General features: G+C 34.1%; 3 protein-coding genes across 4 annotated transcripts; all 3 read right to left on the bottom strand.

The window, feature by feature from the left end:
* Positions 1–857: 857 nt before the first annotated feature.
* LOC108467833 (uncharacterized) lies at positions 858–4,041 on the bottom strand. Of its 2 annotated transcripts, none has more exons than XM_017768631.2 (8): positions 3,652–4,041; positions 3,523–3,544; positions 2,140–2,196; positions 1,972–2,053; positions 1,768–1,863; positions 1,550–1,674; positions 1,427–1,445; positions 858–1,343 (listed from the first exon to the last, which is right to left on the bottom strand). In XM_017768631.2, exons 1-8 carry the CDS (start codon positions 3,749–3,751, stop codon positions 1,128–1,130), a joined length of 717 nt encoding a protein of 238 aa, XP_017624120.1. In that variant the 5' UTR covers positions 3,752–4,041; the 3' UTR covers positions 858–1,127. The 2 variants fall into 2 exon arrangements, with proteins under 2 accessions (XP_017624120.1, XP_052874355.1); XM_053018395.1 differs by having other exon boundaries at positions 1,768–1,852; positions 1,988–2,053.
* An 825-nt stretch (positions 4,042–4,866) lies between these two features.
* Positions 4,867–7,905, bottom strand: LOC108470291 (NPL4-like protein 1). Its single transcript, XM_017771590.2, has 2 exons — positions 6,641–7,905; positions 4,867–5,325 (listed from the first exon to the last, which is right to left on the bottom strand). The coding sequence occupies exons 1-2, from the start codon at positions 7,622–7,624 to the stop codon at positions 5,071–5,073; spliced, it is 1,239 nt and encodes a 412-aa protein (XP_017627079.1). The 5' UTR covers positions 7,625–7,905; the 3' UTR covers positions 4,867–5,070.
* A 3,177-nt stretch (positions 7,906–11,082) lies between these two features.
* LOC108468605 (uncharacterized) lies at positions 11,083–11,472 on the bottom strand. Its single transcript, XM_017769487.1, has one exon. The coding sequence runs from the start codon at positions 11,470–11,472 to the stop codon at positions 11,083–11,085; it is 390 nt and encodes a 129-aa protein (XP_017624976.1).
* Positions 11,473–16,093: the final 4,621 nt, after the last annotated feature.

Raw genomic sequence — 16,093 nt, 5'->3', positions numbered from 1 at the left:
TTTGAAAAGGAGTATCATTGAATGTTTAATGCTTGCAAATTTACATTTTCTTTTAAAATCTGTCTAACAGAAAATATTTTATATAAAGTCATTCAAACACAATAAAATATCAGACTTTTCAAAATCATTTTCTAAAAGCTATTTTCCATGTATCAAACGAACTCTTAATTCTTGAAAATCACATTTGAACTAAATTATTTATTTGTTGTTGCTATTTAGCTTTGATTTTTGAGAATATATATATTTACTTTACAATATCATGTCCAAAATACATATTTTATTTTTTCAAAAATACTTTTGATAGCAAAGCTAAATGTTTAGAATCTTAAACTAAGCTAAGACTTATTTGAAGTAGTAGTTAGAGCTTCTATCGGTCATCTATTTGAAGTAGTAGTTAGAGCTTCTATCGGTCATCTAGATGGCGCGGGTTTAAACTCTATCATCTTTTTTCCCTCTCTAAATATCATAATGAAAAAAAAAGTTAAAGTAATTTTATACAAAAAATTTTGTACTTTACAAAAGCAAAAGTAAATTAGCCCTTAAAATCTATTCAATTTTCTTTTCCAACTGCACAATACATGTATATTTGATAAATTGTATAGAAGCAATAAGATATTGATTGAAAAGAAAAGATTGTTGAGCATGTGATTAAGGATAAGGCTGATCGACCTTGCTTTATAAACAAACTACCTAATTTTGCATTCTAATTTCTATAATTAGTACTAAACAATTCGTTTTATAGCCGATCTAAGACATGCTTTAAAAGCAATTAACTCATTACCGCCGTAGATGTGAGAAAAAAGGCAGGGTTTTATCATTTCCAAATAAAAAATTCCCCCAGGTTAGAAGCTGTGCAATTGGATCAAAGCCCGTTGATTATATCACCTCACTAAGACGGTTCCGATCTAATGTCTTACCTTTTACAAATTTGCATAAACTATTGATAGCAGACATGTTCATGGTATATCTACTTTTTAAACCTTTAGCTGTTCAAATCAGCAACACGAAAAGCAAATCACGCATAAAAATATATCACTATGTAATTTGCAGCTTGCAAATCAAAGCCCTATCCATGTCTTAGTAACCCACACTAGTGCTTGCAACCAACAAGTAACCCAGAGAAATATTTACCTAGAATAACCAGATGGTGGGTACTGAGGAGGAGGGTATGCAGCAGGCGGGTAACCTTGAGCTGGATAAGGCTGTCCATATGCTGCTGGTGGATAGCCAGCTGCAGGAGGAATTGGTTGATCAATGCGAGACATCTGCTGAACAGGGGGGACTGCCATTGGTTGTGGACCAAACTTGCCATCTCGTTTGTCCATTTCAACCTTATGTTGCGTCTGTAACAAGAGAAAATGTTAAGACATGGTTCCAAAAAAGGATAATAAGTTTCCCATTTGCATGTGTTAGATGAACTTCATACCTGCATACATGCACAGACCCTGGAAAAAAAAAAAAAGCAAAATAAAAGACTACTTTCAATATGGTATCTTTGAGGAAAACTAGCAAAGACATTGATAGAGCTGAAAGGAATGTAAGACTTAACGTGCAGTAAACCATATCAGCCAAACAACTCAGTATTTGTGATGCCTCTTGAATCTCATCGCTTCCAACAATCATTGCAACTATGGAGAATATGCATGCAATTTGTTGTAAGCAGAACATGAAACCCTGTATATCAAGGGGCAATATGTCTAATCAATAGCCAGGAAGTGCAAAAATAATTACAGATCAAAGAAACAGATGTAGGAGCAGAAAGATTACAATGATGCAATTGTCACATTTTGTTGTTTGAATGTTGAATTCATCTTGCAAGAGGAATCGGGTAGAGGCCACAGAGTTTCCAAAACAGAGGAAAACCTGGAAATTAAAACACAAATATACAAATCTTAGATTCTAAAAATTAAGGCACTAGTTGAAGTAACAGCAAAAGCAATACAGACCACATAAACAAACTTCCTTTCCTACCTCAGTGCAAAGGCAAAACTCGGGACATTTACTCTCTCCACACCTACCACTACATGGCATATAACCAGCACAACATGTATACCTACAACAAAGACAAAAGGCTATGTTGAAAACAAGATTTTATACCATTGAATTATACTTCAAAGATGAACGAAATGGGTCAATTACCTTGACATGTCATCATAAAGCGCTCGTTTCCGGAGCATGTAGGATGCACATGGTCCACTACAAAAGAACAGGAAAAATAAACAATAAATTGGTGACAGAAGTATGATTAGACGGTTTTAAAGTGTTAAACTAATGAAACTAAAAAAAGGCGAGGGACAGAGGGAAGGGTTTTAGCTTATGCAGAAATTCAGCACATCATTTACCAGGAAAGAGCTAAAAAGTAAGGGTGGTAATGGCTCACTTCAGATTGATTTTGAAAAATATTTGCGGTTACCACGCAGTAATTTGGTTTTTCAGAAACCAGACTGAAATCGAATATCAAAGATGGCCAAGAGGAATCAAAGTTCACAGAGGTTCTGATCAGTTTTGTTCATCAGCTTTTTTAACTTTTTTAAATATATATAGTTGTTATACCCCTACCCCAATTGGGACACGTGGCAACATGAGAACCAACCGGGGAGACACTTGTAAGCGACCCTCCGTCTTGTACCGTCCGGTAGTCACTCAGTGACCAATGATCTGCATGCCTCATACCACCCACAAGAGGGAACGTCCATCCTTAACCATCCAATTAGATCCTCTGTTATTCCATCCACTATTAACGGATGCGATCTCCTTAAGAGGAGACCACCCAGGAACCCTCACTTACCTATAAATACCCCCAAGGTGCAACATAGTATAAGAACTTCTTTCCTCTCTCTAGAAATCCTGACACACTAAGCTCTCATCCTTCTTTACCAGAGTCCCTCTACTTTTCTGAGTCTCAACTCTAGAGTGTGTGAATGGTATCACAATAGTATTCAAAGTTATTTTACTAATTTAAATATAAATAGTTATTTTTGTATTATATATTAAATAAAAAATGAAATTCAGTTGAATTAGGATAACTATGGCTTTCTAATGAACAGTGACCAAACTGAATTAAATAAAACCTAAGTGAAATGGAACAGAATACTATGGTTGGAATTGCTTTTCGTTTTTTTAGGTTTTCTTGCTCACCACCACCCACTAAACCAGTAAAAAGCCGAGGCAAGAAGGGAGTATTTTCCATGGCGAAAAGATATCTAATATCTTCCATCAAACATCATTAAAATTTAACTACTAACAAGCATAAGGCGAAAAAATGAAACGAAGCATTCCTGAAAAGATAATTGATCATCCAAATTCAGGAACAGAAACATGAAATTAAGCAAAGTGAACACTAGGTCACTCAAGTAAACAACCTCCTATTCTTCAAAGCCTAAAACATGATTGGCAAAACCCCTATTGCAACTAATTATAAATGAGAAACACTACAGAAAAACACACAATTGAGAAGACAAAGGTAGCAGATCTACAATGCGGAAAAAAAGATAATAAAAAGAAAAATCCGGAATTACTTACCACCATAAAGCAAAGCAACAATCTGACGAAAAAACACAAAAAAGGAAAAAAATAAAAAAGAATCAACAAAACAAAAAAGTAGAAAAAGGAAAAAGAAAAAGAGAGCAAAAAAGAGAAATAAGTTTATACAAAGAGGGTGGCGATGAATGGTAGTGATGAGATCAGTGTGCCAAAGATTCCTATAGTTCTGACGGAGCTGCATCTTCTCCAGGTGTTGTTGGGACGCCATCACTCAAGAACCTTTCGACAGAGAAAGAATGAATGGAAACGGAAAGGACTAAGGAGGGTGTGTTTTCAAGTCTCTTATTATTCTTTTTACTCTTTAAAAGTCATCTCCATTTAAATTCAAATATGGAATGGGAAGGGAGAGCGAAAATTATAAAAACGCGAATAAAAGACTTAAATTTCAATGGATTTATGAATTATGACTACTCTTCTGGATTTTTCATTTTGAAAAAATATATATATCTTCAACCAAATTTCAGTTACTTTCCGTATGTGTCCAAAAATAAATACTGACCCTTCCTCTTATACAAATATTAAAATTATTTCTGGAGGTTTTACAAACACAGTCGGTTGGGTTCATAAAGTGAATAATAAAATATTTATTTCTATTGTTTTTAAATAAAAATAATACACTATTATTATATCAAATACTCACCTTAATATTATTAACAAAATTTACACTACTTTCTAAACCATAGATATACTTATCCATTTATCCTTTTAAAACTTAAACAAAAATATAGGTTTGAATATATTAAAGCTCCTTACTACTCTTTTATACTTTGATTTTAAGATGATAAGTCGTTATATTCTTTTTATTTCAATTTAATCTTTTACTCATTAAAAGTACATAAATATTAAAATATATATTTTAAAATTAACTTTTTTTGTATTTTAGTAAACTTATGAAAACATAATTTTTTTAAATTCATTTTAATAATCATTTTAAAATATGAAACACACAAAAGTTCAAAAATGCAAAAAAGATTGTGTTATTTAATAAAGTCTTTAAATTTTAAGCTATTCATTTCCATCCATATTAAATCAAATTTGAAAATTTTTATTATTTTAAATAGATTAATTAATTATATATCAAAAATATTTTAATGCATATTTAATTATAAAGTACATAAAATATTAATATAAAAATATTTTTAGATAATGATCCCAGCTCTCAATCAATTCAAATTAAATTTAATATATATTTTTATTCAAAATAGACTAATCTGAAAATTAAACTTTTTCATAAAAATTAAAGAAACCAGTGGCATGTATTCTCCTCAAATATAAATAACTAGCAAAATCTGTATCGCTTTTATATATAGTTGTCAATTAAAATAATCACTTGAAAACATTTTTTTTTATCATAAATTTCGTATCAGAGACAGCTCACCAATTTTCAGCTTTGATGTAAACCATAATGTTAAGTTTCTAGGAATAACTGAGATTGGTAATGATGCTAGTAAACAATGGCAAAGAGTAAGTTGTTATGATCATAAATATACAGTACTTTCCAATAAACAACCAAGCATAATGAGTGAATCAGGATGTGTTGGCCATGGACTCGATTAGGAGCTGGTAACCTTCTGGTACTGCTGTCTCTGTGCTAACACACTCTGCTAGTGCTGGAACATCGGAACCAAGGCCATGAGACATGGCTAGAAACAGCAGCAAATGGAAATCCGCGATACGCTTCACGAATGGAAGGCTCTTTGTCCTATCTAGATGATTCTTCAGTGTCCTCATTGTCACGAGGTTGTTCCGGTTCTCAATAGGAAAGGTTGATGAAAGAGGTCCCTGCATCGAAAGAAACCATTCATTTGCATTTCAGAGTAAGTTCTCAAGTAAAGCACAGGTCCAACTCCACCCTGAGAAATAAAAACATAATAACAACCACTTGTATTTATTGTAAGACTAGTAGCAAACATAGGTGGACTTCGTTAAGCCACATACAAGTCTGCAAGCAGAAAATGACAGTCGATGATGGTTTTCAGGAGCCTTATACTCTAATATTAGCTCTGCACATAGTTACACGCCTAACAAGGGTGATTTCACTTGTTTCAAAAGTGATTGCCCGGTGTGGTGCAAGGCATCAATCTCAGACTGACAACAATCAAGACCAGACAATCATGTCTACTTCCAAACTTAAATAGTAACTATAGAGCAGCAATACACGAAATTTAATGGCTATAGGACAAAAAGAGCTGAGCATTATATTCATGGTTATCAGATAATCAAGTATCCAATAGCGTCTCAGACAATGTTAAGGTTTCGTCCAACAAATGCAATGCAGGTGGGAGGTCAATTCATTGGATATCATCGACCTTATAACTATAGAGGCTAACTACAACATACATTATAAAAGAAACTAGATATATTGAACCTATTGGTTCTACTTTGCAAAAATACTACCCCATTACCAAAGTCAAAAACAACTTCCAACTTTCCACTAACCTTAGATCTAACCTGAGTTTCTAACGTCAACCAGACTTGAATAGTCGAATCTAGATAGAATAACTGATTAATCATATAATCCAACCTAAATGTGAAGGCAAACCGGCAGTAGGAGCTGAAACAATCTATAATTTTAAGGGAAGACCCCTACCACCATCACATACAAAAATCAATCTATCTTATGTATATGGTAAGAACTAAAATAAAAGAAAGATGTAATAAAATACTACATTGAAACTTCCCCCTCATGCCCCTTCAATTCCGAGAGGCCATTTAAAAATAACATCAGTGTGGCTTTACATTAACTATATATGGTACTTCCTTCTTCACATACACAAACCATGTGCAGAAAAGCTAGTTTTGATAATATTATGTGTGGCTCCTCTCTCCCTACTCACATTCCTTTATGCCACATTTTTAAACTACTTACATCCAGCATTATTTGCCTTAGCTGAATCATTAACAACCCTTAGCACCCATGACAAATTGAGCAAGCAATTCAACAGCTAAAATTATAGTGAAAGTGCAAACTTCACATGCAGCATTCACACCTTGGAGATCAATAGGTTAATCATAAACACAAGTATTAACCATAAAAAGCAACTAATTCAACAACATGACTTGGTTAATATCAGTTAATGAATAAAGAATTATGCACCTGATGGTCGATAATCTTAACCACCACCAAGAAGAAATCATTATCAACCTCCTTAACATCCTTCCCACCTACGACGACTTCTTTCTTCATCTTGGAAAGCTTTGGATCATCGTCTTCCCCGAACTCGGTCACGAACCATCCTTCCTTAAATAACTTAACACACATATCACTCATTTGGAAAGCTTCAAAATGTACATCGGCATCCCCATCTTCAGTGGCTTCCAGCTTCACCACAACAGTCACCCACTCCTTCAGCCCACTCTCAGCGTGAAGCTCAGCCGCCTGTAGAACCTCCTTGTTGGAAAAGTTATAGTCCTTTTTGTCCTGCATTATCGTCTGGGTAAAAATAAACCCTACCCTCTTCCTACCTAAACCAGCAGCAATGGCATCAACCAATTTCTCTTCTTCGGGATCCCTCAAGAGAATCAAATCATCTTCCATCCCTTGCTGAGGCGGCTCGTAAATGAAATCGACTTCCACCCTACCTTCTTCGGAGACGGTGCCGTACATAAAGCCGCCGCGTTTCACGGCGAACACCAGCGTTTCGTTGACGTACCGCTGGAAAGCATTGGCGGAATCGCGGTCGAAGGAAACCGAATCGCAGTGAGGCGATTCCTGGCGGGTGATCCGTGTCTGCTTAGCGATGAGGTCGTCCATCGTCATCTTACGCCCGAAGGATCCGGCGGGACAGACGGGGGGTCCGCCGCGGACGGTGCGTTCACCCTGGTAGTAGAGGAAAACGACGGAGCCGTGGGAGAGGTTCAAGGAGGAGAGGGGACGGGAGGGGTCGGACATGTCGGTGAAACGGAGAAGATCGGCGGGGATTTTAGCCAAGAGAAGATTGCGATCGGTGGAAAGGGTTTGGTTATGAATGGGGATTTGGAGTTGGGATTCGATTAAGGCTTTCAATTGGGAGATTGAAACATGAGGACCGCCGACCTGGACACGTTCCAGGCCGTCTCGGCTGCGGATTCTGAGCAACATCTTGGGGTGGAGACGGCGGCGTTTATGAATGCTGGAAATCTTGATTAGAATTGAAAATTTTAGGAAGATTTAGTTACTTTTTATAATGGAGAAGAAAAGAGTCAGTGTTGGAGAGAACAAGTTCTTGGAGTGGCAGAGTTGATTTGGAACTTGGAGGAAAAGCTAACAAGTACTTGGATCGCTTGCCGTGGGAGACCACGACTAGGACACGAAAGAGATATATTTACTCCAGGATTAACTTTCTTTTTAGTCCTCCTTTCAACCTCTACAAATTATTTACTGTTGCAACACTAAAACGTCAACGTTCTCAACTCAACAATGAACTCCTAATAATTTGAGCTCGAAAAAGTTTAAGCCCATTATACATTTAAACTCAAAAAAATTTGAACGCTCAAACCTAAAATAAATTTGAACCAAAACTTGAAAAAGCTAGAATTTATAATTGTAAGACGATAATAAATATTAATAATTAATATAATTATATAAAAATTATTTATTTTATAAAATATAATCCTAAGCATTACATATTTATATTAAAATTTTATTAATAACAAAAATAATTAATAATATATAATATATAATAATTAAAAGATTTTGTATTACTATTATGCTATGTGATATAGTATCACTTAATGTAATAATATATATTAAAACTATTAATACATATATTTAACTATTAATTGGTCATTGTATCAAAAGCAACTATTAATTGGTCTAAAATCAAAATCAAAGTTATTAATTGATTTGCTTAAATTGATTCAATCTAATCGGTTAAATCAATTTTAAAAGCTAACTATAATAGATGATATGCTATTTACATAATATATATATATAACTATTACTAAAACTATTATGTTATGTTTGGTTGAAGTATTATTGCATCCACATATTTTAGTTATTGGTTAGCTAAAAATTTAATCACAATTGATAATTTTTAGCCACTCATATGACTTATTTGTGCCAAACAAAAAAGAAAACTTTTCACTTATTTTAAAGAGGTTTTATTTTCTACAATGAGTTTTTACTCATCTTTCTAATTGCATGTTTAAATTCGTAATAATTATTCTTTCTTTTATGTCTAACTACTTTAGAACGTATGTGTTAAATAAGCTTTTTTCGTGTTATTACACTAGTAACCAAAAGTAGCATTAATATATATAATTCTCCGACAATTAATATTTTAGCAATTTGGCCATTAAATTTATCAATATAGTTGCACTTATCATGAATATAAAGTTTCAAATAAATTCTAAATATTTATAATATAGATAGAAAAATACTATCTTTATTAATACATATATTCAACAATTGGTATAATGATTACATTTTATTAATTATCAATAATACAATTACAATGGATTATACTATGATAATATAGCGTAAGTATCAATAATTATGTGTAATTTAGTATATAACACATGTCTAAAATTAATAATACACAAAATATTATCAAAATTTGAATATCTTAAAAATTATTTTTATTACAAGAGTGATTCCAAAGCCTAAAAACAAAAATCAGAGGATCAATCAACAACTTAAACAAAACAATTCACATAAGAACAACAATCAACCCAACATGTCAAAAGCTTCAATGCAAACCCCCATAGAAAACTAACACTTACTAACGAATCAAAAACAATTACTTGAACTTAGACTACTAGAGGAACATTTCTCCCAAGACCTTTGCCTAACAAACCCCCCCAATCACACAATTAATGGAAATTTAGACAAACAAAAATAATTTCTAACTTTGAAGAACAACAACGAAATTTCGCTAAAACAAAATAGAATAATGACAGAAATTACGTAACAACCTTTCAAACGATGCAACGAACAATGCAGAATTCCCAATTAAACCTAGTAACAATTTACGGGAGCAAGCAAAAAGAAAAGAAAATAAAGGTGAAAGAAGAAAAGAAAAGAACAAAATAAGAAAAAGGAAAAAAGGTTAAAGAACATGGTTTTTAAAACAACAAAAACTAATAGGCTTTTACCAAGTAGCATAAAAATATTTCCTTAACGCATGCACAGAGATTCGAACACGGAACAAGAAAGTATACAGAAGCTTAACCATTAAATCAACAAGCTCATTCTTGACACAAATTAACGCCGAAATAGACTTAAGTCAAACGTTCAACACTAAGGGTCAAGTCAAAGAAAATAACAAAATTTCTAACTGTGAGGTTTGAAACCCTAATCTCTAACATACAAATAGAGCACTTAGCCACGGATACCGAGATTTAATTATGTCAGAAATTAACAAACAACACTCAAATTTTTGGGGCGTTACAACTCTCTCCCCTTAAAAGAAATTACGACCTCAAAATTTACTGACTCAAATAGATACGAGTATTTCTGACGAATCAAATCCTCAGATTCCCAAATGGCTTCCTCAGTGCCATGATTCCGCCACAGAACCTTAACCAAAGGAACGATCTTCCTCCTCAGAACCTTGATGTCTCGATCCAGAATCTGAACAGACTCTTCTTCAAAAGTCAGATCTGGTCGTACCTCAATCTCTTCAACCGGAACAATGTGAGACGGATTAGACCGATACTGTCTCAACATAGAGACGTGGAACACATCATAAATTTTATCCAACTCAGGAGGTAGCTCTAGCTGATAGGCGATAGGTCCGGTACATTTTAGAATACAGTAAGGTCCAATGAACCTCGAGCTCAACTTGCCCTTACATCCGAACCAAAGAACTTTTTTCGACAAAAAAATTTTAGAAATACCTGATCACCCACAGAATACTCAATATCTCATCGTTTTACATCTGTATATAATTTCTCCTGGTCGAAAGCTGTCTTAAGACGATTACAAATCAATCTAACCGTATTCTCAATCTTAGATACTAGTTCAGGACCTAGAACCCAATGCTCACTTAACTTATTCTAACACATAGGGATACGAAACTTATGATCATACGCGAACTCAGCCAACGACAGATACTCCTCCCAACTACCTCGGAAGTCGATTAAACAATTCCGCAGCATATTCTCTAGAATCTGAATGACTCACTCAGACTGTCCATCAGTTTGAGGATGATATGCTATCTTGAAATCCAATCAAGTTCCTAAGGCTTCGTGAAGCTTCTTCTAGAATCGAGAAGTAAAACATGGGTTTTTGTTAGAGATGGTTGAAATCAGCACTTCGTGCAATCATACAATCTCAGAGACATACAACTTAGTCAATCTCTGAAGCGAATAATCAGTCCTGATTGGAAGGAAGTGAGCAAACTTAGTCAATTGATCAATGATAACCCAAACTGAATCTTTCTCAGTGGGTGTCAAGGGTAACCCACTAACAAAATCCATGGTCACATGCTCCTACTTCCAAAAGGGAAACTTAACTAGTTGTAGTAGACCTGAAGGTAGTTGATGCTCAGCTTTAACCTTCTAATATGTCAAACAATGAGAGATAAAGGCAGTTACCTCCTGTTTTAAACCAGACCACTAGTATAATTCTCGGTTATCTTTATGCATCTTATTCTCATCGGGATGCATAGGATAAAGGCTACTATGCGCTTCCCGCATAATCAATTGCCTCAAATGAACATCATTAGACACACAGATCTGACCCTTGAAACACAGAACCCCATCGTTGTTTAATTCAAAATCAAAAGTCTCACCATCCTCAATTTGACGAAAACGAGAAACTAAAGACTCATCTCTCAATTGTTTAGCTCGAATCTGATCAACCCAAGTTGGTTTAACCTGCAACTCAGCCAATAGACTATCATCATCAAAAAAACTCAAACGGGCAAACTTTGCTCTCAAATCAGTCATCGCTCTACGACTAAGAGTATCAGCCATAACGTTGGCCTTACCGGGATGGTACTCCATCGTGCAGTCGTAGTCCTTAAGCAACTCAATCTATCTACGTTGTCTACGGTTCAACTCTTTCTGAGTCAACAAATACTTGAGGCTCTTATTGCTTGTATAAATGATACACCTCTCACCATACAGATAGTGCCCCTAGATTTTTAGAGCAAAGACAACCGTAACCAACTTAAGGTTATGCATGAGTTAATTACCTTCGTGTGACTTAAGTTGTCGAGATGCGCAAGCCACCATCAAATTGACATGTGAATCATCATTGTAAACAATAAATACTCTACTAGATTCGAGCTGTATCAGAACAAGTGCCTGAGTTAGGGGAGTTGCGATAAGTGAGAATCCATCAACGAATCTCCGATAGTAACCTGCTAGGCTAAGGAAACTCTGAATCTCAGACACATTCCTCGACTGTTTCCAATCAACCATAGCCTTAACTTTTTAGGATCTACTAGAATCCCCTCAATTGAAACAACATGCCCTAGAAAGATAACCTCTTGCAACTAAAATTCACACTTGTTAAACTTAGCGTAAAGTTTTTTCTCACGGAGTATCTGTAGAACTTTCCGAAAGTACTCATTATGCTCACTCTCAATATTAGAATAAATCAAAATATCGTCAATGAATACAATGACAAACTAATCCAGATACAGCTGAAATACTCGATTCATCAGATCTATAAACGTAACCAGAGCATTCGTCAAACCAAAAGGTATAAACAAGAACTTGTAATGCCTATAACAAGTCCTAAAAGCGATCTTATACACATCAGTCTCTTTAACCTTGAGCTGATCGTACCCGGAACGAAGATTAATTTTGAAGAACACGGATGCTCCCTAGATTTGATCAAACAGGTCGTTAATCCTCGTGAGTGGATATTTGTTCTTTACCGTCAACTTGTTTAGCTGACAATAATCCATACATATTCTCATCATACCATCCTTTTTCTTGACAAACAGAACCGGTGTTCCCCACAAGGACACACTCAGTCGAATGAACCCTAAATCGAGAAGTTCTTAAAGTTGCACTTTTAGTTCCATAAGCTCCTTTGGTGCCATGTAATAAGGGGAAATCGACACAAGAGCTGCACCCGACAAAAATTCAATGCTAAACTCAACCTCCTTGTTCGGAGGTATACCCAGCAGTTCCTCCGGGAAAACATGCGGAAAGCCTTTTACAGTTTGAATATCCTTAATAGAAAGCTTTACAGAACCAGAATCAGACACAAAGACCAAGTATGCTTCACAACCTTTCCAAAATCAAAATTGAATTTACAAACTAATTTGGCTGAATTAACTCAATTTGGTCAGTTAAGTCGATTTTAATTGTTAGTTATAGTAAATGATATAGTATTACATAATTTAATAATATAGTATATAACTATGACTAAAACTATTAATATATATAGTTATATATATTATAAATTATAATAAAATATATAGTATCAATAGTTATGTGTAATTTAGTATATTACAATACATGTTTATAACTAGCAATACATAGAATATTAGTCAAATTTTAATATCTTAATAAAATATAATTTTTATTAAATTAGATTTTGAATTGGGCTTAACTTTTACAAATTGTATTTGAGTATTGAGTTTAATTTCTTTTTTCTTTTTTTTTGGACTTAAGATTTAGAGGGTTTATCAATAATATGAAAAAAATAATTACGAAAATATAATGCAAAGCAAATTATTTACGAGAATGAGTTGTTTTGAACAATAGAGCACGGTGTTGTCATGTTGTCAAATGATACCATCCCAAAAAGTACACCTATAATGAGTAAATGATTTCAGTTGAAAGAAAATTAACTGGTGGTGACACTTGAAATTTTAATTTCCCAATATATTTTCCAATTTTCCCGATAGCATATTATGGTAGAAAATACTAGTGTCCCTATATAGGGTGAAGACACCACTTTTTTACCCTAACCCTTCGCCACGCGTGCTTAGGTAATAAGCAAAAAAAAAATTGAATGTTGTTGTCAACAAGGAAAGCGACACAAAATTAGTATTACCTTCCTTCCCAGTGAAAAAAAAAAAGCTCTAGTTGTTTTGGATCTTTGAAACAAACAGAAAGAAAATAATTGAGTTCTTAAGAAATATTAGGTTCTAAACATAGGGGTAAACCCATAAATTTTTTTTAGGTGGGGCCAAAATTAAATTTTAGTTTTTAATAGTCTATATATTTATAATTTTCAAAGGATTAAATCAAAATTTTTATCATTTTTAGGGCGCAAAATGCAATTTTACATTTACTAATTTAAAATTTTAAAACTTTTAAAGGGCATAATGGACAATTTTCTATTTTAGGGGGGGTCGGGGCACCCTACACACGCCACAGTCTAAACAGTTGCAAAGGTTGAGTTGATAAGGTTAGATTCTAATTGATTTTTATGTTATTTCTTTTCTTTTTTTTTACTATTAGGTATAATTATGTTATTATATGGTGATAATAATTTATAGTATGACATGCAAATTATTTTGTTTGATATACAATTTTTTATTGATTTAACAAGGTATAAATTATTTTAATAGAAACTAATGTATATTTTTATTTTTATTTTATTTTCTGTGTTTAGTATAGAAGATGAACAACCAATTCTTCGTATATGTCCATTTCGATGAGGTAATTTTTCATACAGAAGTTGGTTGTATATTTGAATTGTGTCATCAAATAGAAATAAGGTTTAACAAGGGAGTAAAACTTGTTGAAATTAAAGAAAATATTGATGCGAAAATTGCTCGACATTGTAGGAGGAAGATGTCTAGACTATACTACAAATTTTCAGTTTCATCAAATTCGTGCAAATATGGGGAGATGCAACTTGTAAAGGATGATGACATGGAGACTTCCGAGAGCTCTATGGATAGGCAATCTTCTGTAGATAGGTTTGACTTTGATTCGATTGTTAAGTGGGTACAACCGTGTGATTATGGAGCAACATTGACATCGAATGGCATTCACACAATGCTTATGTTCAGTATTGTAACACCTCTTAACTCTTATCCATCACCGAAACAGGGTTACAGAGTATTACCAGACGTTTCAGATCAAATACGAACATCACATATCATATTACTATACATATAAAAAATTAATTATATTGTCCTTTTTTATGAGCCCTCGAGGCCCAAAATATGTGTTAGAAACAAATCATGACTAAATCGGATACTCAGAGAACTTTTTCAAAAACATCAAAAATTTTCATAAAAATAAGGGATACATGCCAATGTGGCCAGATCGTGTGGCTCACACGGTCAAGAGACACGCCCGTTTCTCAGGCCGTGTGGGCATTTCGAAATAGGGACACACGGTCGTGTCCCAGCCTGTGTCGAAATTAAAGTGTATTCTGACTTAAGTCACACGGCCAAGTCACACGCCTGTGTGTTAGGCCGTGTGAGCATACTGACTTGCAATATTAAGGTGTAGGGGCTACACGGCCAAGTCACACGCTAGTGAACTAGGCCATGTGTCACACACGGTTGAGACACACGCCCGTGTCTCTGCCCATATGAAAATAATTGAGCATTCTGTTTTAAATTTTAAAGTTGCGAGGGACAAACGACCAAACCACACGCCCATGTGTTAGCTATGTGTCTCACAATGTCCAGTCACATGCCCGTGTGTCTGGCTGTGTGGACTCAAAATGAACCTTAAACAACAAGTTTACCATTCCCTGTAATCTTGTACACTAAGCAACTCAAAAGTCATTTATTCAACCAATTCAAAACACAATTAAACACATTCAAAACATGTCAAAATAAACATCCTAGGTTCCTAACCAATGTATCCTCATAGGTACCACAATTTTATTATCAAAACATATCAATACGACCTCATTCAAATCAAATTTGTAAACATGCCAATTTTAACCTATTTTGCCTATATTATATCGATTTGAACATCGATTTAAACATGTCATATTATGACCTCAAACATAAGCATATATTTATTTATAACCAACCCAAAATTAACTTATAATCATATTTACAATCAATCTACAATATAGTTATCATTTGGATGCTCTAGGTGCATGCCGACACAAAATAAATATATATCACCACATTTGAGATCGGGATCGTTAATGGATGTTGAATCGACGATCAACTTTTAAGTACCTAACCTGCACACGGAAAATAAACCGTTCACTAAGTATAAACTCAGTGGTATTTCTATAATCTGAATATTTAAAGTAAAATAATATAACATACATGTTTAATCATACAATATCAATAACCATTCAAATAATCAATTTATAACAAATCATTCATAACTTATTCATTATTCATCACTTGCTATCTCAAATAAATTTTCACAATTCATATTTCTCATTTCCATTTCACATTCAATGCTTTTCAATACCATTCATAGTATCATTTCATTTAATTACCCCTATTAACACGACTCGAACTCAGATGGATACACGGATCCAACCAAAACAGACCAGTTTGGCACCCAGTGCCTTATCGGATAATTCAAAGTAATAAGTTGACACCTAGTGTCTCATCGGCTAAACCGAAGTAAGTTGGCACCTAGTGCCTCATCGAATTAATCTGAAGTAAATAATTGACACCCAGTTTCTCATCGACTCGAGGTCAAAAAATCCCTGAACTCTTCCAATCCT

This window comes from Gossypium arboreum, chromosome 8 (assembly GCF_025698485.1).
Source record: "Gossypium arboreum isolate Shixiya-1 chromosome 8, ASM2569848v2, whole genome shotgun sequence".
In the NCBI taxonomy this organism is placed as follows: Eukaryota; Viridiplantae; Streptophyta; class Magnoliopsida; order Malvales; family Malvaceae; genus Gossypium; species Gossypium arboreum.
The sequence above is the reverse complement of the archived record's forward strand: the minus strand, read 5'-3'. Positions and strand labels throughout refer to the sequence as shown.